Source organism: Osmia bicornis, chromosome 4 (assembly GCF_907164935.1).
Source record: "Osmia bicornis bicornis chromosome 4, iOsmBic2.1, whole genome shotgun sequence".
NCBI lineage: Eukaryota > Metazoa > Arthropoda > Insecta > Hymenoptera > Megachilidae > Osmia > Osmia bicornis.
Window position 1 is genome coordinate 12414275 of NC_060219.1, and position 26426 is coordinate 12440700.

Below are 26426 nucleotides of genomic sequence, written 5' to 3' on the forward strand. Positions count from 1 at the left end.
AACAACCACCACCACCCTTTCTTTTTCTCTGGTATTTTTTCCTGCTTTTCTGGAACGAGCGCAAACGAATCAACGTGTATACTCGGCTATGACTGACTCGACTCCCTGTAAACGCGTCGAACGCGTTTAATTCGTATTTTAACGAAAGAATTTTCCACGCTGTACCACGATCGTTGCTGATTTTCATCCCTCGTTACGGAACTATTTTCATTTGGTTTCGCGCCGCTTCACTGGATTGGCCAAATAGTTTCACGATTCGAACTTTCAGCAATTCGAATCGGAATACCGATTCAAACACTTTCGGTGTTCCCGTTGGAAAACGCTTGGAAAGCTCAGACGAGAAGCAGTCGATGTTTCGAACTTATCCAACTGCTTAACCAGTTTCGTTATTCCAAAAATTTGTCGACTTATTTTTAACCATCGCTCGATTCTGCAATTGAACGATTCGCCTCGACGCGACTTACCTTGCGAACAACGGTTCGCTTTTGTTTAGCTAACAATTATTTAGGTTATCGAATCTACGATTTTCAACGTTGTAGCCGTTTATCATGAGCCCATGTTTCCAGCAACTAGATATTGTTCGAAATACTAGTATACCAGCTCGCTAGAATAATCCACCCTCTATAGGTCGAATACTTGATTCGATGTTGCAACGTTAAACCAGTGCAAGCGAAATTTTGCAATATTACATCGCGCGTGTTTGCAATCTATGTACCTATATCGTTAGAAACGTTCGCATTTACCTTACATTTCGATATCATTTTTCTTGTTTCTTTTTATTAGGTATAATCCAAGCAAACTGAACTTTCGAAAAGGTGTTCAAAACGAAATTCCCTTCCGTTAGGCGAAACGAAACGAGAAGCAGACTGCGGTATCAGTATCAAAGCGACCACGGAAAGACAAAGTTATTCGAAGGGAGCATTCTTACGGACCGCGAATCAAATATGTCAAATATCTCGCGGCGATGGGAAGGAAAAATTAAGGGATTTCAGAGGGTTGCTTCAGCCCGGTATACTTTGATTAAAGTATGTCGCGCGGTTTTACGCTTTCCTCTCTAATCATGTTTTTCGACTTGTGCGGTTCGTGTCCCAGTTCGTTCCTTTCTTGTCCGGAAATTCAACACCGGATTTACCCCGGAATTTTAGGGTGGTACAAATATGCAGTGATACATATAAGAGGAACGCGTTACTTTAGCCATAAATCACGAACGTATATGTATTTATGTACATACGTCAGGAACAATGACTCGCGTTAGGTATTGCGTAAACGGAGTTTCACCGAGTTTTCACGAGACGCAGGCCCGCGTTCGAGACGGAAAATAATGAGGAAAGTGTAATTATATTCCTTGATTGCGTTAGCCTTTGTCGCGACCGGTTGCACGGTATTCCCACGTATCTCCTGATGTCAACGAGTTGATTTAATAGCCGACTAGAAATTTTCTTTACGCGCTACCATGTTGTGTTACATACACATAGTATTATCGAGGCGTGAAAAGAATGGAGACTTCTGTCGTCTGGTATTAAAAGCGTGGGAAGAATATTTCAAGGCGACGCGACGCAAATATTTATCGTTATTATACGTCGAAGAAAGTGGTAAGGGATTAAGGAAGTAAGGAAAGGGTTAATCGTTTCCCAAAGTATATTCGAGATATTAAGCGACAGCAAAAGGTGTCCAAGCGTACGTTCACCTTCATAACGGATTGTTTTCATTATCTCTGTTCTCCCCCCGTTCGCCTAAATACTGAATCGCATCGATCAAACACGATTGATGCTACGACTGCGACTGCGACTGCGACTGCGACACGTCGTACTGACAAAGAATGATCGCGCTTCGTACGAGACGCGCCACGTGTTCTATTCTTCTGTCAAGCATGATAACAGATTCCATGTCACTAGGAAATTTAGAATTTACGGCAAATGTTTAAGAAAAAATAACTTCCCAACACAATACAGGAAATGAGAGTTCTTCTCTCGCGGCGCGGCGCGGCGCGGCGCGGCGTGGCGCAAGTTGTCCGAGGTTCGCAGTATGTAACTTCAAAATCGATCAAGTACTAGTTGATTCCGTACACGAAGAGGAAGAAGAGCGGGAAACGCGGTTCGCGTGCTGTTTGCACTTCTCGCTGCATTTCTCCCGTGGATACAGCCGGCTAGGCTCTTAGCTTTATATAATTGCGAGCTTCATATTTGATATTGCCAAGCCGTTCGTAGCTTCAACCAGTTTGCACTGGCTTACACACGGCCCATTTCTAGTATTTTCGAGCGGATTGCACGCTAGCTATGCGGCGACCTGCAAACACCCGTGCCTTGTTTGAAGTCAGCATTTACCGTGCGTTATTTCTGCATTTGTGGAAACCAGGATGTTAGATTCACCTTCTGTTTCCTGTTCTAGCCTCCAGTGGAATTTTTGAGCCTGCTCCCTTTGTTCTTTTCACAAGGCAATCTCCCAACCTTTCTCTCTCTAAACCGTTTTACTTTTTTCATTTTTACAATTTAATTTAATTGTACAAATATTTATTAAAAAGTTTCCTGGTACATAATTGGAAATATCATGAAACCTGCACACACGTGTGAATATCCTTAAAGAAGTTAAGCAACGCCGTGATTGAAAGATAAACACAGAGACAAGGAGCACCCTCCCTTTAGGACATTCCATCCGTGGCGGATTATAAATTATTTAATCAAGCCCGAAGTAAACGGAAAGAAAATATTTGAGCCATTAGTGGAAGCGAGAGGATTGGAGCAGGCAAGGATCAAGGGGGTGATTCGAGGAAGAGAAAACAGGGGTGGCTAGGTCAGGGTGGCTCGAGGCAGTAATAAGAACGACGGCATAGTTTTAACTTCTCTTTTATGCCGGCATTTTCCACGGCGCTCGAGCTTTGTGCGAATGAAGGCACAAATTGCTCGAGCTACGTCTTCTGGGAGACATTGAGACAACCTCGACTCTTCTTATTCTTCGTTTCGCTTCTCTTTCTCTCCCTTATCCTCTCGCTCGAACCCCGTAAAAGCTACTGGCGTTGCGTAACTTTCGCCCGCTGTTCGTTGTAAATTCTTGTACAGTCGGCAGGCGCTGTTTGCTCTTCCTGCTGAAAGAGCTAGATGTTAATAGCTACACGAGATCCGATTGCAACGCGTACAAAAAAAGAGTATCATCATCGTTTACATTTTTCTACGCTTCGAGCATCGTTTGGAAGCAAAATTTCTGGAATAAGCGATAAGAAGGAATGTCACAAGATGATGGAAAAGGGCCAGGACTGGCGACGAGTAATGGATTGCAGCAGCAGCAGCAGCAGCAGCAGCAACAGCAGCAACAGCAGCGTGTGTACGTACGGTATAGCTCCGAGATGCACTATCGAATGTTTTATTCATAAGCGTAGAACAAAGGCTGCCTGTTTATCCTGAGGACATCTCGGTGTGTACGCAACGCTGCAACGCTTCCCAGAGCCACGGAGTTGCACTTACGCGTCCTCTAAAGTGCACCGTTGCATCGAACGATCGTGTACGCGTGCAACCTGCTTGCGATTCACTTTCAAAACTCACTTTTTTTTTATCTTCCGCAACATTTTTTTAACGCATCAACTGGATCGCGTTTATATTATTGTACATAATAATAATAATTTAAGATTCGTTCGCGAGGGCGAGGTTGGATAACGTCGAAATTTCAAGAAACGCAAGGATCACCGGTGCAGCGGCAACAACCACTTCTGGGTCTCGTTGAATTGCCCTAATAAAAATGTTACGCCGCCTCCGCATTTTTTCGCGTGGGAGTCGGCCGAAAAAAGGAGCCCCTAGTAGCCCGACGATTGTACTCGGTGATAACCGCGAACGCGGTAGCCCGACCAGGGCCGTATCTTTGTCATTTGTATCTCGACGGGTGCACCCTGCCACCGGACTCGGATGACAATCAAAGGACCGAGACTCCCTTTCCGTCCTACCAACAGCGATGTCCCCTTTCTGGAACGGAGATACGTTTCAAAGCGTCTTCTTAGAATCCTCGCGTTCGTTGCGACCGACCTTTTGCGTCTACAATATTTTCCTTTCCTCCAAAGACACTCGTTTTGAGACAGTACTTAAACTCTTGAAGCTGGTTAAAATATCCAATCGCAAATAAATTCAAACGATCGTGCAAAGGATTGATGACGAAAACCAGTGAGACACATTCCGTGAGTAAACCGTGGTCCTCCCTTTTGACCTCGTTAATTGTCATATCGCATCTCGAAGCTGAAGCTGAAGCTCGAGCTGAAGAGCGGGTACGAGCGTGGGTGGATCGCAATGATTTACGAGGAGCGCCGTTCCGGGGCTGAAGCCGGACTCTAGAGACGCTTCGCTGATAGCGTCAGAGCCACATAAGTCATCGAGACTATACCTAGGGGTCTTTCTCTCTGACTCCCGCCTGCCCCCTATCCCTTCACATTTTCAGCTTTCGTCCTCCTATTCTTAATCTTCTTTGGCCCTCCATTATCGGCAAGCCGACGCTCCAATTATAACGACGACCATGCGAACGAAGAATTATAATTGCTTTCCCTTAATTCTGTCCTACGACGCGACGGAAGCGGTTTCTCGCGTGTCTCCTAGATGAAACTCTCGCACGATCGAGGGTCCGTACGATCCCAGATAATTGACAAATATTAATGTTTCTTCGTTCGACGATAGCGGATGAAAAACTGCGAGCTCGATTGGAGACGATAGCGGAAAAATTGTTGGAACGGTAACGGATCGATTTCTTCTGATTCGGGACACTTTGTTAATTTTCGTTCTTTCGAAAATTAATAAATCCTTCTGGATTCATAAATTCACGTATACACACACGGGCGGGCAGGCACGCAGACGCACGATATACCGGGTGAGAGAAACGGAGCCGAAACAATTAATAGTAACGGACGCGGTAGAACGATCGAATAAGAGTCAGGTGGCGTTCAAAGCGGCTGAATAAAAGCTAAAAGTCGTCGTTTCCAGTGTGTGTCCCAATTAAGACTGATTTTCTCCGTTTCCTTTCCGGTATTAGTGTCACGGTTAGCGCGCAATCTCGGAATCTACGGTATTGTGTGGCCGGCCGTTCGTCCACTTACAATCCACGCCATGAATATTACATGGCTTCTTACCCAGCGGAAAGATAATTGTCAAGAGTTCTAAATACGGTCTGAAACGGGTGGACAGAAAATGCATAATACATAACGCGACGAGAAAACGAAAATTTACGATGCGCATGACCATCGTTCTACGCGGAACCAACCTGCTAATCTACTCGGTGACTCGCAACCGACTGAATTAATTGGCGAAAAAAAAAAAGAAAAAAAAAATGCGTTGTACGGTTATGTGCACTATCGTTAATAAGTAGACTATGAATCATCGTACAGAAGGATGTTCGAACGGAAAATTTCTTACACCGGGAACAAATTTTCCCAGAGTTTCAGCTTTCCTTCGCTAACTGGTCGGTATCTGGTCGGTATCTGGTCGGTATCTGGTCGGTATCTGGTCGGTATCTGGTCCCAAAACACGATTCTATCCTAGCGTTAATTACCCACCGATCGAACGGTTAAGCAGAAAATTCCTACGCGTCGCGAGCGTAAATCCAGGAACTAATTTCGCTGGGGTTTACCCGTTTAGGCGGAGGGAAATCTGACAGCGGGGATAGGGTAATTCGCGAAGGTGTCGTGAGATGCAAGCCAGAGGTCGAGCATACCTTCACGCCTATCAGTCTAGCCTGACCGGTGCGGTGGTTCGTACGAAAGCTGAGTTCACGAACGAATGATAATACGGTGGCACAACGAAAAGCTGTTCCTAGCTAAGAACAAGTTTCGATAAGACGGTAGTTTTCACGAAGAATCGTTTCAAAACCTGATATCTACTACTGTACAATAATAATATAATCGAAAAGGTAGCAGGTTGCAACGGTTGATACAAGAAATCGTTCGGACGTAAATCTAGACGCGAAAGCCCGTTAAGAGCGCGTTAGAGTGCATAAGAGTGCATTAGAGTCGGCTCTCAGGATCTACGTAAACGATACGATCTTCGTGCCCGGCCAGATACGGCTATCCAAGTAGGGCTTTTTGCATCCTTGCCGCACACGCGCATCCGTTACACCCTATGACAGGTATATACCGGTGATTTATAAACAGTTTACGATGTCTGACCGTGCCACGAGGCGAGCCCTTCTCTACTTTCCGCTACCAACGGAATCGACTGTCGGGACCCCTTCTTCCTTTTATTTTTTTCTCTTTTTCTCTTTTTCTCTTTTTCTCTTTTTTTTTAAATAGGGTCCCAGCCGTTTTCTGATGAAACAGCCACGACGCGACGAAACGGCTCTTCTTAGCCTTCCAGGTAAGACCCATTTCCCGGACATAAATCAACACTGACACATGCTTGGGACCAGGCCACGCGTTTGTCGTTACGGCGTTTTCGTACCTGCCTATTATCGAATGGTTCGACTGATCTGTAATTAAGCGTCCGATACGTTAGTTCGATCAGCATCCCCTGATGAAATTCTCTTTTTCTTTTCTTTTTGGTTCGATTGTATAATTTGTACTAATAAGGACATTAAGTGGGTGCTGTGGTTTAACCATTTTAAAATCAGCAATTTTCAGGAAGCACTTGGTAAGATCTCGTGATAGAACAAAGAAAGAAATGTACTAGTTTCTTTTTTCCTTTTCGCATGTTCATGTCCTGGAGTTGAAATCAGATTACACAGGTGACCCTTCGGAGTTGAATTATAATTCTATGATAATTTAGAGACGCACTGCAGGTGAACACGTTGTGACCGGGAGCGTCCTCTTTAAACGGGGATGGACTGGAGCGGAACAACCCCTGACAAAGCAGGTGCAGGAATTGAAATCTGCCTGAAACGGGCTTTTTCAAAAATTTCTTTCAAGTATTTACATTATAAGAAGCATCATTTAACAAATATAACAGTATTTAAAAAAAAAAATTGATATTTCGGGTTTGAAAGATGAAGATACCCTGTTAAATAGAAAAACCACATCCAACAAACGGGATTTCATCTCTCCCCGTTGGAAGAAAGGTACTCTCGCGTGAAACGGGAATGTAAATTTCAGCAGGATAAACTTTTCAATCCGGCAGACCTCCAGAGAGCTGACGAATTGCGAACGCCCTCGCTGTGACAGATGGATCTCAGGGTTACCTGGGTCCTCGTTTCGCGTCCGCCCCTTCGCGAGCGATTCCAAGGGAACCGCTAATTTTCTCGGACAAGCAGAAAACCGCAAGAATAATAACACCCCCCAGTTTGAACGGGCGCATTAAAATGCACCAATAACAATCCTTAACCCGGCAAACCCTGTGATTACTCACGGATAAATCTCGCCGCGGTAGTGGAAGCCACGCTTCTTCGATCTAGGATCCTTCTAGCTTGAATACCTAACCTAGTACCATCCCCTCGATACCCCTTTCATACATTTTTAATCGACCACCTTTTTTACTACGGTCGGTTCCATCGACGAACATCGATCAAGAAGTCGTGTGCGACCCTTTCTAAGGATGGAATTAAAAAATCATTTCATTGCTCGTTTTGCTAAACTACTGCCTTTGATATCTACAGGTTAGATTTTTTGACCCTTTAAAGAAAAATAATTGAAAACGCAATGGAAACTGGCCGGATCCTCCGGTAACGATTCACTCAACGAGAGACGATTAGTCGGTGATTTCTTTTTCAGAAAATTGCATCCGCATCGTCGTTTATTACTTGAAATTTATGCAGCTATTACGCGATGCCAGGTGTCCGTAAAGCGCGTGGCCCTCGAAGCCTCATCTGACCCTCACGTTCTTCTCTCTCCTTTTTATCGGACCTTCCTTCACGGTCCACTCTATCTTCCTGCTCCCTACGGATATTACAACGTTCTTGTCGCCGGAAGAACGCATCATAACCAACGCATATAGAAAATACATATAGAAAACGAACAGCGAGCGAACGTTCACCTTCCTACCTTCTTACAATTATCAAATTTCTTTCGCTCTTCTCTTTCGCCTAAAATAAGTGAAAAGAAAAATAGGTGCAGAAAGGCAGAGACAAGAAAAATCTTGGGTTAATAACCCGTCATTAATCAATCATCTCTTAATAACACTGTGGCGAGGCGTAAAGGGAAAGTTAAGATGGGTAGAAAACGGAGAACGGTTTATCGTGGAAAGGATACGTTTTCCTTGGCTACTCTGGTATCGATAGGAAAATCGATCGAAAGGCAAGGTAATATGAAGAAAAAAATAGTTGCTCTCGACGATACTTTGCTGGCTAAACTATAATATTGTATCTTGGCGGGGAAGAACGAAGAAAGGAAGAAGATCGAAGAGAAGAGAACAGGTTCGCTAACGGACAGCTCAGCTGCCAATTTACCGGGCGCACGCAACTAGCCAGTCATATTTTATTTACGATATAATTGAGATATATTGAAACGTGAGATACAGACGTCCAGCTGTGCCTTCCTCCGGAAGAATGAATCGAGCTCGCGCCTCTATGGACGAGCTGTAATTTAGAGTTCTTGAAGACCAAGAAGAAGAACGAGAAGAAACTCTAACGCGCATCTTATTAGGCTGCTGAAATAGACAGCAACTTTGTGACCGCGTTAATAACAAACACATCCGAAAAAGAAATTTCAAACACAGCCAGCTTATGAAACGTCGGAAATATTTTCCTACATACACATTTGACACGGCTTTCGGTGTAGAATTTACGGAATCGTACGATGCGATTGTTGCAGTTTAGTGCAAGCATCAGTTTAAAGGCGCGCTGGTTGCTCAGTTGAAATATAAAAGCAGCGTTAAAACGATCCCACACGGTCAGTGGAAAGCCTTCCGGGGTGGTCCATTTGCATCTGAGAGAAGGAAAATCGTAGAAAGAGTCAGCCACAGCGGCGCGCGGCGTTCCATGGATTTCCATAGTTTAATTCCGAGTATTTTGGGCCGCGGTTTCTATTCAAGCGTCGAGAGTACCGTGGCTGATGGATAAAAAGAGCGAAGCAAAAGGGCGGACGGCTGCGTCGACGGCTGTATTATTCCGTGAATATTACATTTGTGACTTGGCGCCTGTGTACATACACCCAGACTAACCACCGCGATACCAGCTTTGTGTTACGCCAGTTCCACGTTTCCTAATTTCCTTCGGGAAACGCCACGAATAATGTCGCTGGTAGCTGCAACGCAACATCCACCTGCATTATTCATCGGCAACGGAATCGTCTTGCCTTTTTCTCCTTTCTTTTTTGCCAGTCTCGAATGAGTGGATGGGTTCCCTTCGGCCCTGGATGGCTTATTCGGTCGAATCTGAATGCTACATTGAAACATTGATGGAGAGACAAGTGCGAAAGAAAGAAATTAACTTTTAACTTGTTTACAAATTACAAAGACCTGTTTAAAACACCAGGAGCAATTTCCTCCTCGAGCAATCTGTTGCATCGGCAGACGAAAGAAAAAAAAAAAAGGGGGAAGTAAATTTTCGCGAAGATTTCCTCGCAAACCTGTGCTGCAACTCGTCGGAAAGTTAAATTTTAAAAGCGTTTAACGTCCATCGTCCCTCGGCAACTCGTTTCTGTCTGCCAGCTCCAACGAGGGGGTATAAAACTATGGCGACCTAGGGGGGTGCGAACGATATAACCCACTTCCGAGCGGTCGTGAAATTTTAATATCCCGAAGAATCGATTTCCCATCTTGACGTAACCGTCTTCTAAACGAGATTCCGTAATAACGAAAGTATCTGAAATAAAAAAAAATAAAAAAATACTCTACACCCGTGTATCCTAAACTCTGAGCACTTGATTGTATTTGTCTTTGTCGTGCCTTTGAACAGGACAAACGTCCGGTTCTCTCGTTTTGAGAAGCTAGCATTTTCCTGGCAGAAGAGCTGGAGGCATTGGTGGTGCCGGAGGGTTAAGGTTATAAATAGTCAGCCTTCGGGAGGCAGTAAAGAAGCGACGAGAAGGGAAGTTGCTCGGAAGAAAACGGGGGTGGGAGAGTTTGTCAGCGAGAGCCAAATGAAATTGTATTAAAGTTTCACCTCGTAGCTAGCGTGAGAGAGGTAGGCGACTCAGGGGTGAGAAAGGAAGTGGAACGAGTAAAACGAGCGGGCGAGGATATTAAAGCTTGTCGCTTTAGGACAAAATGAAGGCAACAGTTCGGTCCTGCTACGAACAACACTCCCTCGACACGAAATATGAAATCCTTCGAAAGATACGCGCCGTAAACTGTTTTTACACCTTAATACTTATTTATGCGCTGGCAACGAGCAGCCCCTACTGAAACTCTCTTCCCTCTACATATACCTGTATCTTCTCCTTGCTTAAAGTCGGGTGCAGTTTCGAATTTGAACAAGAAATTCATAAAAGATTGATCGATTCCGAGGCTGACGATACATGTAGCGAAAAGCAATTTGTCGTTTCTGGCAAACGCGATAGAGATCTATGTATGTAGGTACGAGTGCGTGCGAATAGCACACAATCGTAGGAAGGATGTACGTATACGTACACCGGTGACTCGTTAATACGCGAAGGGATACGGGTCTGATTACGCGTAAGCTCAAGCCAGCCCTATCTCCCTCGATCGGTCGGCAGAAAACCTGATACGACCCACGGCCAGTTATGTATATCCGTGCAGAAGTTCACAAAGACGCGAACCGACGTCTCAATTTTTTTTCGCGAAAGATAAGATTGTCCTGGGTCGCCGCGCCGGGACGACGTGTGCTCCTCCTGGAAGTCGATCCACCTACCAACATCGTTCATCCTCCTACGTGACAACCTTGCGAAAATGCTCGGAGATCCGGTAACGAAAGCACGACTGCCAGCAGGTTCTCTTTATAACCGTTCTTGAAAACAGCCGGATATTTTGAAAAAGAAAGAATGTTTAACTTTCTTGAAAGTTAAACGAACGCTGCGAATCTGATAGAAAGACGATTAGCGATCAGGCGAGAGAGAGAGGGAGAGAGAGAGAGAGAACGATGTTCAGTTACCGTCATCGAACAATTGCCGGGCAATTTATTTTTTGCTCGCAAATCATTTTGCCCATTAGCCCGCGTAGGACGATGTATGGCGGAAGGGGAGGCGGAGGGCAAGAGGGACAGGTCTCGGAACGAGCAGGCTAGGCGGCAGCAAAGGTGGCCAGGAGACGCTTCGAAGGAAGGGTAATCCTTCTGCTGATGTGTGTTACGAGGTCCACCCGCCCGCGCACTCATCATCACCGAGATAATGGAGTGGGCGGTACACGGGGCAGAGATGTTGGACGGTTCGGGGCCCAGCAACAAAAACCGCCACTCAACGACCCTGCCCTCGACTTGCACGACCATAAAATCATCCTAGTTCTCTACCACCCCGCCTCTTCTCTCTTTCTCCAACCTCTTTCCACTTCGTCCTGCGAACCTAACGAACGACCAGACAGACGATCGCGTGCAAAACCTTCTCTTGCTTCTCCTGATCTCTCCCGATGACAAGCTCCACCGGACTCCTCCTCTTTTCTTTCTTTCTTTCTTTCTTTCTTTCTTTCTCTCCTTTTAGTTTCATCTTTCATTTCTAGTCCTTATCTCTACGTTCGATAATAGACCTCCTGTCACTGTTGCTTTAACGGCTTATAGGGTATGTATCAGAAGCAGAAATAAAAAACAGCAGTGAGCCGCGAGGAACGCGTCTCCTCGGAGGGTGCAGCCCTCGACGTTCGATTCTCGAATGTTCATTGGCTCGAAAATTTTAATAACCCGAGCAACGATAGGTCGAAAGAGTACGCATGTCCAGTAGAGTGTCACCAGAGAGGCGACACAGACCCACGGTGACACACTATTCCTCTTTCCCTCTCTCGTGTTACACCCTGTTTCACCCCCGATTCATCGTGTCCCCGAGCAGGGAGGACCTAGCCTGGATCCTGTCGAGGGTTTCGCGCAAGCGCCTTTCCTCTTAAACCTTCAACAGCTTCGAAATACACCCCGATCCCTCTCTCCAACAACTTGGAGAACGTCTATGACCTGGCCAACTCGTGTCCTTCCATCCACGGACCAAGTAACGCTTCTAGAAAGCATCAGAAAGCATCAGAAAGCGTTAGAAAGCTTTCTTTTCTAACATCATGGTACATCGGGTGGTTGTTAGCTTAAAGAGCATAATTGATTAAAATCGCGAATTTAATTGTCAGCCTAATACAGAAAGAAAATTTAAGGGAAAAAAAATAGTTGGTTTAAAAAGTGGAAATAGAGAAGGATGGTAAAGGAGAAGTGGTAGAGAAATTGAAGATGAAGAGTCTGTAAGGGTAGAAAAGGTGGGAGGAAGATGAAGATGAGGCGGAGGACGGATGAGGTGACCCGGGAGAGAGGTACTCGACAAAGTCCAACGTAGTCTCTTGGATCGATACGAACGGCGCGGGCTGTGTCCCCGTCTGCCATTGGTCATAGCAAAACCTAGACGTGCCCGGTTTTCTCCTTTCCTCTCTCCTACCCTCTTGTCCTCTTCGCCCTCTTCCGGCCAGCCACCCCTTCGACTCTATCTATGTATGTATATCCCAGTCGACCTAGCCAACCTCGTTTCACCCTCTTCTCCCTTTAACTCCAGTCCTTTCTCCTTTTTCCTACCTCCTCTCTCTACCCTCACCTCGATTTTACTATCTTTTTTTCTTCTTCCCTTTTTGCGCACCACGTCTCCGCGTCGAACTGCTGCTGTCCAACTAGTATCGACTGTGGCTGCTCCATCGTTGATACATCCAAGTATAGAAGGGTTGATTTTACCGATGTATGTATACCGATTAGATATTTTGTCCTTTCACGTAATCGTAAATATTTCATACGCGATAGCCTAGTTACCAAGAGGAATCACGTGCAGTCGCGTTACCATGAACGGTCGTGCCTGTCGACTCGCAGCCTGACGATGAACAAAAGAAAAGCAGCGCGACTTAACATATTAGCGTTAATTAAGGCAATTATGTCTCCGCGTAGCGAGCATAAGACTGTGTCCGCTCTCTTGTGCTCGACTCATCCATATTCAAAAGTCGTTTCCGACCGGAGCTGCACGCCCCGTCTTCCTAACCAACAACCTGCTATGTATGTATGTAGTCTGTTCGCCTTTCCACTTATTCTACTCGCGCGTTGACAGTCATCGTGGGACTGTCCTCTCTTCGTCATTAAGTGTATTTTTTTATTAATAGACGATTTTGATGAGATCGATGGTAGATTGTAAATGAAATTTTAATGAAATAATTTTCTAGAGTTGGTAATAAATCCATAAGCAAACGTCGAGCTCTCATCCGGCTGATTCGAATCCGCGCCGCGATGCACCGCGACGACATCGTTCGAGGGTACCGAGGCGTGGCAAAGGGTAAAGGAAGCGACTAGCCCATACCGAGGACGATTCTTCTTCTTCTTCTTCTTCTTCTTTTGCTGCTGCTTCTTCTTCGGGGTGCCTCGAACCGCGTTCGAGAATGCAGATACATAAATTCATGAGCGGAGTAACAACCGGTGACGCCAGGCTAGCTTCCGTGCCGCGGCAATCGTATTCATGAACCGACACGGTAATTAGGGACACTAGCTCGCCTCGCAGCCGGAAGTCGCCTCGAGAATCCTCCCTGCGCCGCGTGGAACACCACCGCCGCCGCACCGCGCCGGAAATACTTATGCATTCCGTTCGTTTCGTAAGAAAACGCGAGCACTCGGAATCGGCCACTACGACTACGACTTTGCGACCGTCTCACTCGGAAGAGAGTTCGATAAACTCTCCTGATGTCGCGAACGCGAGAACGCGAGAACGCGAGAACGCGAACCTGCCAACACCGGAAGTTATGGGAATATAAAAAGTGACTAAGCTGATTCGACGATAAATTCGACGATCCTTCTCTCTGTTATATGTAATCCTTTGATACCGCTCTTTCAGAAAATAAAGCATCGAAAGGACGAGATAACCAAGACTTTTGCTGCACTTGGCGATTACATCGAGTCAATCTTCGTGGAAAGGTTCCCCGGAGATATGGTAGCTGGCTGAAACAACGCGAATATCCAATTTAATCCGACGAATCGTTCCCGTCCCGTTACCCGGTCTCGGGTAAGAGGTTTTTAATTCGATAACGGAGGCGCGTCGCGTCGCGTCCGTTCGTTTAGAACGAGCTTTGCCACGGAACAAGACGGGCACACGTACGATGGATATTATAGGTACATATAGGTGGAAGCCAATTATTCGTGCGGCTGATCCTGAAGGCAATGATAACTGCGGGCGGCGCATCATTTTCACCACCGCCTTATATCATAATGAAGATATAACCGACTTGACTGCCGAGACATCTTTACGTTCGAGAATGCGCGCCTTGTTACTTGCTTCTGATGCCGAAACACCATGGATACGTCGTCCTTCTTCTTAGCCTTTCGATGTCTTTCTATGATGTTCAAACAGCTTCGTGTAAACGTTTCGAAATGATCACCTTCTTCTTCTTTCGCTCTTGTTTAAACAAAAAAGTCCTCGGTTTTTCAGCCGATACAGAAATTGACGGTATAATTTACTGTTCGTTTCAACAAACAGCGGACAAATATTGAACTTGATCTTTTTTCCGTTTTATTTATAATACACCAAGACGCGGAATTATTATAGAGAGTTACGCGGGATCAGTTTTCCAAAGACAATTATTTAACTCGTCAATATTGAACAGCGTTCAATTAGAAGCGAATTGAAATGAACACCACGAATCGTTTCGTGCCTCCCCAACGCTGATACAGCGATACCGCCCGTTCGCTTTTATACACTGTATGTATCTAGATACATACATACATATACATATCCCCATACGCCATACATCGCGGCTGCAATCCGTAAATGAAAATCTGTCGGCTCGACCTCGTCGAACAACGGTGCACCCATGAGATATCGAATAACATTTATTCGTCCAAGGGATCCACCCTGAAACGGTGGTTTTTTCTTTCTTTTTTTTTCATCTCTGCGTCGGCATTTTATTTCGCTGGAATTCGTTCGCGTCGCGACAGTACATATTGGATAACTGTCGAAATTGTCGAAATTCCAGCGATCTGCAATTTTTCAAAATTCCACTAACAATAAGTCAGAGTTGTTCTTTTACTTCGTTCCCGGTGTTCTTACACCGGCCAACAACCTTAACCTGACGGTTGCGCGTAAAATTGGCCGGAACGCATTTTTCCATTAGGCCGGTGGTACCCGAGCCACGTTACAAATTATAGGTGTACTCTTATTGGAGAGGACGTTGAAACGAGGGAACCGATATGCACTTGGCGTTTTCCTCCCTCCGTTGCGGCTCCAGCGACGCTCGAGATCATCCTGTTTCCTTTAACGAGGGGAAATCGCGACGAAATGAAATTCGTGACAATCCGTATCCGTATCCGGTTCCGTTTGAGAAAATCGTAAATTACATCTCGCATTACGCGCCGCTCCCCTCCCCAAAAGAGGAACGCGATTGAATTAGACGGCGCGCAATCTGTCACGGATGCAATGAAATCACTTACGATTAGAGCCGACGTAAATGTCGCTGTTAAATTACATTTAATGCCGTACACCGTCGTCCACGAGCTGTGTAATCGATGACCGAGCAAGAGCCTCCTAGTGATTCCGTGGAAAAGCGGCAAATGCGATTTTAATGTCAAGCGAGTCGCGGCTTTAGGCAGCGTATTTTCCACGGGCGTGTCTCTAACGACCCGTCTCGATGCCCCACGGCTACCTTTACCATTTTGTAACGTTATATTCGCTTTCCTCTGTTCACCGCTACTCCACGGCACATCTATTATAAATATCAGGTGACCCAGGCCAACAGCCGAGTCGCAGAACGCGAGGTCCACTTTCAGACAGAATTCTACTCTTCCGTTCCGTTCCGTTCCGTTCCGTTCTCTTGCTATGCCTTGAAAGTGGCTTAACTACCGCCTTGTTCAACGTACTCGCAATCAACTGCGAGTTTATAAAGAGAATAATTCGAGTATTCAAGATGAACGAAATCATTTTCACAGAATAACCAAGATTTAGATTTCATTTCTATCCTAATTAAAAGAAAGTTCGTAAAACGAAATCTTCTACCCATCATTCCCCATCGTAACATCATTAATCCATTGACCAACCCCACCCTAGGAAACATAAAAAGAGCAGGAGGGTTTTCGATGTAGATTGCAACGCCACCGACCCACGCCTAATTTCGTGGCTCACCGTTGTTTATTGTCGAATCCTTTTAGCCGAGAACAAGGTACATTGCTCGTAAGAAGTTCCATCGGGAAAGCAGGCGTCCAAGAAAAAAAAGGAGTCGTTAACGCGACCGAGAACCCCCTTAACGTTCGTTTTAATGCGTGGACTACCCTTAAATCAGAGTCTCGCTTACCGTGTCTTACAAGGAAATCATATTTTCATTTCGTGTCATTAACGGATTACGCGTTGTAAAAAGGAAAGTCTCGTTATTTTAAGGGTGGTTTATTAATCGTAAAAAAAAAAGAATTCTAAAGAGAAGACGGTCTCGTTGTGTGTTACAGAAGGTTCGGAGAAACACAGTGGCCGATGAACAAGACGGTCAGGGAACAACACGCCTTATCGCAGGTAAGTGTATCTAATTACCTGTGCCGTTTACGTCAACGATTTGCAGTGATTTACGGCGAAATTGTGCCGGCGCGGCGCGGCGCGGCGCGGCGCGACGACCTTCGTTCGGAGAGCACAGGTTCCGGGAGTGGTTCTGGCACGGGCGAGCAGACGACTGAAGAGGGAGAAAAGAGGGAAGGAGAACGAATCAGCTAAGCGATCCGCGGCTAAAAAACACTAAAGGATTCGGTCATTTATCACGGCACCGCTGGCCCCGGGGCAACACGGCAATGAAATGGGGAGAAGTATAATCCGTTGGACAGACTAATCGCGAACTAACTATCCACATATTATCTACAATAATTCCATGCCGAAGAGTGAGGGCAAACTACCCGGCTACGGTTAAACTTTGAAAATTCCTCCAGACCACCCTAGGAATCAAACTCTAACCGAGTCGAGAAAAAATATTTTTCTTCTTTGAAAAAGAAAAAAAAAAAACAGAAAAGAACAGAAAAAAGAGAAATATCCGCTGCAACACAAAACAAATGATAAATTCAATTTTTTTTGCTATTTTTTACTTATTGTTAGTCCAATTTCATAATTCCTGACACGTGTGTACATCGGTGTGCGCGGCATTTTTTTGGTATTTTTTGGATAAAGGAAGGCTGAAATATTCCAGCGGCTATCAATTCGAGCTGGGATCAATTTACAGAATGTACACGTTGTGTTTTGGTCAGCGAGATATTTTTGCAGGCCGTGGTTTGCGCTAGCTGGCCGCGTAAATATACCGCGCCGCGCCGCGCCGCGCCGCGCCGCGCCGGTCTGCTGCAATTTTGAGGCCTGTCGCGCGTAAATAAAGTGAACTCGAGCGTGGAAATTAATTAGTGTACCGACGGGGTAAAGTATAGGGAAAATTCACCGGCATCGCCATTTAATTGACAAACAAATTTCATTGGCAATTCCACGAATACCGTGTGTAATCCCTTCTCTCTAATTACTACTCGATTATTCGATGGTAAACGGGCTTGCTTGATCGTTGCAACCAATCACTCTTTCTCTACTAATTTTTTCATTAACCTCTTTTCTTTCTCTTTAATCTGATGGAGTTACTTTTCGTGTAAAGAGGACAATCGGGGACATATGGAGGACCATTACAGGACTACGCGTTAGGGTACACATATAACGCCTTCAAATTACAGTGTGGCCAACGTCCATCCATCACGAGTGGGCCCATGAGACCCACGGTCCCTGTGTAACGCCCCAACGTTTAAGTCATTAGCAATTTCCTGCGCCACGACTATTTTCAGGCCCAAATTCCATATGGTCCGATAATGTCCGATAATACGACCGAGCAACAGATTGGAGAAAGGATCTTTGTCTTGTTTCCTCGACATTAAAAATATCCAATTTAATTTTAATTTCAAACTAGTCTATGCAGTATCATAGGATTAACATCTTACAATAATTACTCTAATATTCTGAAATTCTAGCTAATTCTAGTTTTATTCCATAAAACCTCTTATCTTATTTTCGTTTCATTTTAGTACTTTCTTTTGTCTAATTTTGTCTAATTGAATATTTACAGAAATATTTACACCGCACAAATTCCAAAAAATTTCAATAACTTACATATTCATTTAACGCGAATTTATCGACGCGACAGGTGAAACGGTTTGAAAAAGAAGGTGATAGTTGCACCAGGTGGCAGTAGCTCACGGAACACCTGTACATTATCGGTCACTACAGATCCAACAAACTGGACATACCCTTCTAATACTCGAGGGGTCATGATTTTGGGAGGTCCCAGACACCCCCAGATGAGGATATAAAAAAACATTTTAATACAAATTATCATTATACGCTTCAGGTGAGAGAACGAATACTCAGACGAAAATAGCTTCCACACAAACGTCTATTGACTTCGCGCAGACAAATGAGAAAAACTTGCAAATAACCGAAGCAATAAGCAACGTGTATCGATCTTCGTCATGCGTTTGTTTCGAACGAAAAAGATCTACTGAATTTCGTGATGTCGATGAAGAACCTGCGCCTCAATGGCTAATCGAAGAAGCTCTTAACAGGGGATCAGTAAATAAATTTATTCTGACGCTTCGAAAATGGAAATAAATTGCACGACTAATATAAATTTTTCATTTTTTTCTTCTTTTTTTTCTTTTTTTTCTTTTTTTTCTTTTTTTTCTTTTTTTTTTTTGTTCGTCACGAAACATCGACCGCGGAATCGAATCAGCGCAGCGAACGATGGACAAAGGGGAAAATATCGTCGAGCAAGGAGATCGAGTGAGTTTGTAGAGAATAAAAGCCATGGCAGGCGTTTTTTAATCGAAAAAAGCTTTGGTGATTTTTTTCCATCCTGTCAGAAATCCTACAGGAAAATTTGCTCGTGAAAATATGCCTGAAATTAATGTAGCTGGATTAATGAAATTTCTGACAGGAACGTAGATGTATTATAACAGCTTGGTACATAAAAATAAAATCGATTTCTTCAAATGGAATTTATAAAACTATTCGATAAAATTCTTGACACACGTAATCGTAACAGTATCGCCCGAAGCGCGACGAAAATTTCATTCAACGAATTTTAAATTCGTAACAAATATAACATATGTATTGACACGATACTTTTTTTAGTTCAATTTTTTTCTATTTTTTCATTAACGAAATATAATATTTCAGGTACCAGAAAATCATTTCGAACCTTGAATCACGGCTTGCTCAAATAAAAGAGGATCTCGAAGAAGCTTTACAATCGAAATCTCTCGTGAAAGAGAAATATAAAAGGTCAGAAAAGTTCACGAAAGCTTAAATTCAAATAAATTTTGTTATATTTAAGTTATATTATAGATCATTGGAGAATATAAAGATGAAAGCTCGAGAAGAAAGCGAAATGCTGCAAGAAAAAATCGTACAAATTTGTACGTCTGTTTTAGAAAAGTTTGGTCCAAGCACCATAGCTGATAAAAGAAAAAGTAGTTACCGAATCAAGTGCCGTGGTCGTTTAAAATACCACGAGAAGATTTCGAGTAAATTACATAAAAAGGTATATGTATAAAAGTTTTTCTTCAGGAAATAACGTGATAACCGATTGTATTATGTTATGTACCTATTATACGAAAAACTCGTTTCATTCGTTTGAATATTGTCAGCTGCGGATGGCAGTGGTGAGATCGAACAAATTGAAACGTGAATTGACAGCTGCGAGGAAAGCGTTGAAAAACAAATCAGAGATGTACGAATCGATCAGCAAATGCTTCGATGAATTGAAACGAGATATGGACACCACCGAGATGAATTTGAACAATCTCATATCGGAAAATCTTTCGTTGAGAAAGAAGATAGACGACACGAGGGATTGGTTGGCGGAACGTAACGCGGAAAAAGTATATCATGCTTCGAATAATCTTCGAGATGCTCAAAAAAATCGAGAATTGTCGAATTTGAAGAAGAAAGTGGACCAAGACAAAGCGACGATCGATCAACTTCGAAACAGGTGATTGAAAGAAGGTTGTTTGATCGATCGAATGGCATATATTTAATTATTATTATTGTGAAATTCCGACGATGTTCCTACATAGGTTAATGAGATCAGAATCAGCGAATACCAATAAGGGATTTTTATTAAACAGCTACAAAAGTCAACTGACTGATTTGAACCAAGAAAAGAATCGACTCGTTTCGAAGATAAACAGCTTGGAGAACGAGATCAGTGTTGTTCGAAACAATAATTCACAATTAAAAGCAAAAGTAAAAACTAATTTTCTTTTTTTTCTTAACTATCCCTCTTTTTATCGTCGCTTGATCGTCGCTTTTAGATTTCAATTTTAAATAATGAAAAGGTTAAGTTACATTCCGATAAGAAGAAATCAAAGACTGACATTACTGAAAAGGTAAAAATACGAAAGATTAAAAATTTATTAAGTTTTACCAATAGAAATTTATTTATAGATAGAAACGCAATGTACTAAAAAATGCGAACAGACGCAGACGGTACAGGAAGAAAGTGAAATTATTACAGCCAAGTACGAAGAAACCATTAATTCTATGAAAATGAAGATCACAGCTATTTCAAATCAGAATTCAGAGTACTCGAAAGCGATAAAAGTAAGTTACTTTTATTAACGTTGAACAAGAACGACACGATTAATTGAAAGCTTCTTTTTCTTGCAAGGAATTTTTAAGAAAAATTCACAATCGAAGAAAGTACGAATCGCAAAGAAATTCAAATGAAAACGAAAATGAAAACGAAAACGAAAACGAAAACGAAAACGAAAGCGAGGCGAGTGAAAGGGAAGCTCAGGAAACAGCTTGCAATATCTTAAATATGACACCGAAAGAACTATATGGCCTTATTAATGGAAAAACGTTTAATTCGGTAATTTTTTCCTAATAATTGATATTCCAATTTGTTAATATTCATTTTTCAAAAGTGCAGATCAATCCCTGGATAGTCGAATTGAATCGTATATTATCAGAAAATCATTTCTCTGGAAACCTGTCGAATTTTTTATTTAGAAAGGCAATGAAAAAACTGAGGACGTAACATATTCTATAAATATATGCTTTCCAAATCGTTTATTCATGAACAAGATGTACAATACAATATCATCGTTACAAATATAATTGAAAAATAAATAAAATTCATACTTGCTACAGAGTCAATGTAGGTATATCAAAATAGTATAAAAATGATTGAAGAACCTTCACCACCAGCCCTTGTTGAAATAGTTTCTCTTGGCTTTCTGTCATAAATGAAGTTTCAAATGAAATCTTATCTAAATAGGAATGATTATTCCTATTGATAAAAAAAATACTTCGAAAAACGCATAAATCCTCTGAAAAGAAGAAAAGAAGAAAAGAAGAAAAGACATTCTAACTGATTCTAATTGTCGCTCTGCAGTTCGCTGGACCCGGTGGCATCCGGTGCTTTCTGCAGCTGTGCGCTCTGATATCTCTCGTATCCATTACTTTCTCCAAAGATCTTCCTTCCAGGGATTCTCTCGTCATCCTTGACACTGACTTCAGTCCCTATCTGCACCACCGGCCAAGAAGGTAACTTACCATCGTTTCTCTGACTACCAATTTTTCTATCATTATTCTGATCCAACTGCTCGTTGTTACGCAGGTTCTCCAGTGTCACCTTTCGACGACTCTCCTCTTCAGGGTAAGGATAAGGATAAGGTCTATCCGCTATACTGGATCGTTTCGAGTAAGAATCGTAATTATCGTATGGATGTCTGTAACGATATCTGGTTGGATCAACGTTCCCTGGAATGCGTTTATAACTTCCGTCCCTGGAGGTCGGTGTCCTGGTACCACCGTCATAAGGTCTTGGATAGTTCCTGAGGTCCACGGGCTTCCTGACGATTTCAGGTAACGTGGCGTAGTAAATGATCCTCTTAGGCTTCGGTGTGGGTCTGTTTCTGCCGTACAAGTCCAAGTCCTCGTCCCTGTAGCGGTCGTAGTAGTAGGAGTAGTCGTTGGGCAGACGCGTGTAGTAGTCCCTCTCCATCCTGTAACGATCGGGGTAGTAGTAACTGAAGCCACGACGATAGGTGATAGGCTCGTAGTCTCGTTCTCTGACGGTGTTGCGATACCAGGAGTAGTCGGAATCGTAATCGTCGTAATTCCTAGTCACCGGCATGTCTCGAGGTTCACGGTGCTCGTAGCTCCTTCTATGGTGGCTGGTCACAAAGTCTGCTCTCGGCACCGCCGCATAGCCTCTGCTGTTTGCCAACTCTTCGTCGTCTACCGTTTGGATCATTTGATCCAAACTACTGCGACGAGGAAATTCGATGGACAGAGGTTGAGTGGACCATGAATCTGACGAACTGAGACGCGCCTCTCGTACATTCTTATTAGTGGAGATTTCTTCGAGATTGGTCTCGTTATCTGCGTCGCGACGTATCCTGGACACGATTTCCTTATTATTCGGTTGCAGAACAGTCATCATAATACCTGTGCGGATGATTTTCTCTTCGATTGCGTCCTCGGGGATGGCGTTTGGTTCGATTTCCTCGGGGTTCGAGCTTTTTCGTACGTTTTCGAAAGGGTTCAGATGACCAAATCCACTGACAGTGCGAATTTCGAAGGCGGAGGAGTCTGATCTTGGCCAGGATGGATGGTTCCAATAGTCTTTGCCGTATGGGGAAACTTGCCATGCTTCACCGATTCCTGCTGCATCGATCTCCGTTAATAAGAAGAGTACCGAGTATAGTTCGAAGAGGATCAGCCGCATATTTGTCTGAAATCAAATAGACATGGAATTAATATTAGTTTAATGTTGTTAACAGAGTAGGAGGCGAGTGAAAAAAAAAGTATTCAGCTAAACGTTTAATGACCGTTCCGTTCCGTTCCGTACCGGTAAACGCGCGGTCAGATAAAATCGTCACCGTCTATAGAAGCAGCCAGTCCGATTCCCCATAACAAATATAATTTCCCAGTCGTTTCCGCGGTATTATGTCTGCGTGTTCCGGGCAACACGTAGATCCGGTCGCGTGATTGTTCACTCGACTACATTTAACGTTGCATCCTCCTATGAAATCGAACCAGAATTCAACTTGACCAGAACTGAACTGATACTTGAACAGAAAGTTCAATGACATTTCGAAAATATTCTTTCTAAGGAACGTTCTCAAATTACTTTAGAGATGTTAGAACGTCTCTGCATAGCGGAACAAATCTTCAGCAGGAAGAAGATCTCCTCCGTTAGCATCGAGCAGTTACGTTTGCTCTTTTACAGTTAGCAACTGTTCAGAAACCGCTTTGTTTTGCGACTGTATACTTATGTATATTTCGGTTCTTTCTTAATTACTGACCTGGCGAATCTACCTGAGATCTACCAGATGAAAGCAAATAACGGACTACGCTACGATCTAGAGTACCATTGATACATCGTGATCATGATTCGCGTTTTAATGATTTTGTGTACCTTCGGAATTATAAAATATTTATTGTCCGTATAAAAGAAAAATTCGTTAAAAATTACCGGCTATGAAAATCGAGAGGTATATCCAGAAGAAAGAGCTATAAAACTGTAACTAATTCAGTCCCATTTCTAATTTCAAAAGAAATGAAAAAGTGAGCGATGGCAAATCAGTTAAAATATCTGGATGCGGTGGAATTTGTAATCCTATGAAAATTTATGAGATAGTAAGGAGAAAGTTATAATTAAATTTAAAATATAATAGAGGATCTACCTGTATATTTCCACAGTCTATCCAGAGCTTTCGAGTGTCGTTGACTGTCCGGCGCTACTACGATTACTACGCTCCAAGAACTACGGCTTCCCGGTTTACCCCGGCTTCGTATCTGCATACCGTACTGTTGTCACCAGCTAAAACACGCTTACCCCTCTACCTGCGGGCTTAACTTACACGTTCTCAATTGGCCGTCGTTTTTAACTGTAATTCTTCTAGCAAAAGATAATACTAAATGGCTTCCTTTAAGAGGATCGAAGAAAATCGTTCAGCCAACTTTTACAGAACCATACAATCTTTTCTCAATTTGTCAAATCAATTATCAATCAATAAAGTAAATTTAATTTTTATATTACCTTGGATTAAACTACCTAGAAAAATATACAAATTTTATATTTATTCTAAATACGAAAGAATAAAATCAGGAGATAAAGATCTCCCCCAAAAGGAGTTTTGAAACTATATATGTATAAAGAGCAGACTTTGTTCTACACTAATGAACAATCGTTTTCACTTTGCACCTCTACACAGAAATTTACAGAATACAATAAAAGCGGAATAGAGAGCATAGTCTAAAAATAGAACAGCGTTGAATAAATTGTAAACGACATAATACACGATGACACTGTCATGCACTGCGGTGCATAAATTAGGGTAGATTCAAACGCATTGTACATAAAGTATAGAGTACCATCAGATTATTATAATCCTATTTTCGGGCCTCGCGTGGACCACCCTCCCAAGTCATTTATTATTTTATCCCTCTTCATGGGCCTCGGCTAAACCTCCCCAGTTATTTATTATTCCACCAGACGGCGCTGATTCGACGTCGCAAATTTAGTTCACACTTTTGCCGCTAGAGGGCCAAAATTTTTGCAACCTTTAGTTCCCTTTTTTACCGCCAGAGGGCGCCGATTCGGCGTCGAAATTTTAGTTCGCATTTTTCCCGCCAGAGGGCCAAAAATGGTGCAAGGTTTAGTTCCTTTTTCCGAAACCAGATGGCGCTGATTCAACGTCGAGAATTTAGTTCGCATTTTTGCCGCCAGAGGGCCAAATTTTTGGCATGGTTTAGTTCCTTTTTCCGAAACCAGATGGCGCTGATTCGACATCGACATTTTAGTTCAAATTCTTGCCGCTAGGGGGCGCTGTTTTTTTTTTTTTTTCGAAATTTCGAGAAATCAGTAACTAACTTACCTTTACTTACCTTTACTCGAAGCAGTCTTTGTAATATATTTATTATAAGGGATGCCGAGATGTAAGGAATGTAGGGATAAAAAGAATGAAGGGACGAGAGGAATGTAGGGATGAAAAGAATGCAGGGATGTAAGGGATGCAGAGATGTAACGGAACGAGGGATGTAAAGGAATTCCGTAGGGATCCGGGACTGGGGCCCCGGTCTCCACTGCACGCGGCCCGAGGAGTGCCGGCATCGGGTGTGGCCCCCGATGTCGGTGGAGTTTGGTACATGGCGGAGGGTCAAAAGGACCCTCCCTGCTGTCCTAGTGCAGGCCACCGTGGTGGTTTTAGTGGGTAAAAATCCCACACTATCTACGGCCCCTCCCCAGGGGGGCTGAAGGTGTCTTTCTGAAGATTTCCACCACGTAAAAAAAAAAAAAAAAAAAAAAAAAGGGTATTTAAGGGTTGCAAGAATGGAAGGAATGTAGGGATGTAAGGGATACTGAGATGGCCTTGGCCTATAATGAGGGATAAAATTATATAAATAACTGCAAAAAGTAAAATAAATGGGGTCCTCGGCTGAGACCCAGAAGAGGGATATAATCATAAATGTTATTCCCCTTCTACGAGCTTATTTAATAAGCAAAAAAAAATAAACGAAGCAAATTAAATAAACTCTGGAAAAAAATTATACTGGTTGTGCCCTCATCATACGGACCTGATATTATCCAGGGGTGTTAGGGACCCCGCTGCGCCAATGACGCCTCCGCGTACCGACCTGATACCATATTGGGGTATTAACTACCCCGAAACGCCAGTGACTATCTGCCTACCAATAATATAACATCCGGGGTGCCAGGGACCCCGAAGCACAAGTGACTATCTCTGCATAGCGACATGGTATCACCTTGGGGTGTCAGGAACCCCGAAGCACCAGTGACGCTGTTGCATACCGACATTTTGGCATCCGGGGTGCCAAGGACCCCGAAGCACCGATGACTATCTCTGCATACCGACATGGTATCATCTTGGGGTACCCGGAACCCCGAGGCCACGGTGACACTATTTGCATACCGACATTTTGGTGTTCGGGGTGTCAGGGACCCCGAAGCACCGATGACACTCTTTGCTTTCCGACACTACGGCATTCGGGGTATCTGAGACCCCAAGGTACATATCGCTGACGCTGCATACGGATATTATGCCACCGGGGTGTCAAGGACCCCGAAGCAAATAGCGAAATATAAGACCCAAAAACGAACAAATCATGAAACTCACTTGTTCGGAATAGTGATGGGTACGACCGGATCTACCGAAATATAAGACCTAAAAACGAACAAATCGTGAAACTCATTTGTTCGGGATAGTGATGGGTACGACCGGATCTGTAGCGCATGCGCACTACAATTATTTATTAAAAAAGAAACTTATAAATAATTAAAAACTTATTCACTCACAAACAATGAAAATGATATATTTGTAAATCACAAACGATTTCCAATCAATTACAGTTATCAGTTATCACAAAATATTTTTATTATAAAAAATGACTAAAAAGTTTCGGCTCA

At 43.3% G+C, this 26426-nt stretch overlaps 2 protein-coding genes across 2 annotated transcripts; one reads left to right on the top strand and one right to left on the bottom strand.

Moving 5' to 3' along the window:
• The first annotated feature begins 3220 nt into the window (after positions 1-3220).
• Positions 3221-21047, top strand: LOC114882738 (probable E3 ubiquitin-protein ligase bre1). Its single transcript, XM_029199705.2, has 11 exons — positions 3221-3314; positions 18336-18556; positions 18717-18766; positions 19163-19267; positions 19331-19526; positions 19633-19976; positions 20062-20230; positions 20299-20373; positions 20432-20587; positions 20655-20858; positions 20919-21047. The coding sequence occupies exons 1-11, from the start codon at positions 3221-3223 to the stop codon at positions 21024-21026; spliced, it is 1722 nt and encodes a 573-aa protein (XP_029055538.2). The 3' UTR covers positions 21027-21047.
• Positions 21048-21069: 22 nt separating this feature from the next.
• LOC114882692 lies at positions 21070-23972 on the bottom strand. The gene is made up of 2 exons (XM_029199627.2): positions 23683-23972; positions 21070-22727 (listed from the first exon to the last, which is right to left on the bottom strand). The coding sequence occupies exon 2, from the start codon at positions 22719-22721 to the stop codon at positions 21366-21368; it is 1356 nt and encodes a 451-aa protein (XP_029055460.1). The 5' UTR covers positions 22722-22727; positions 23683-23972; the 3' UTR covers positions 21070-21365.
• Positions 23973-26426: the final 2454 nt, after the last annotated feature.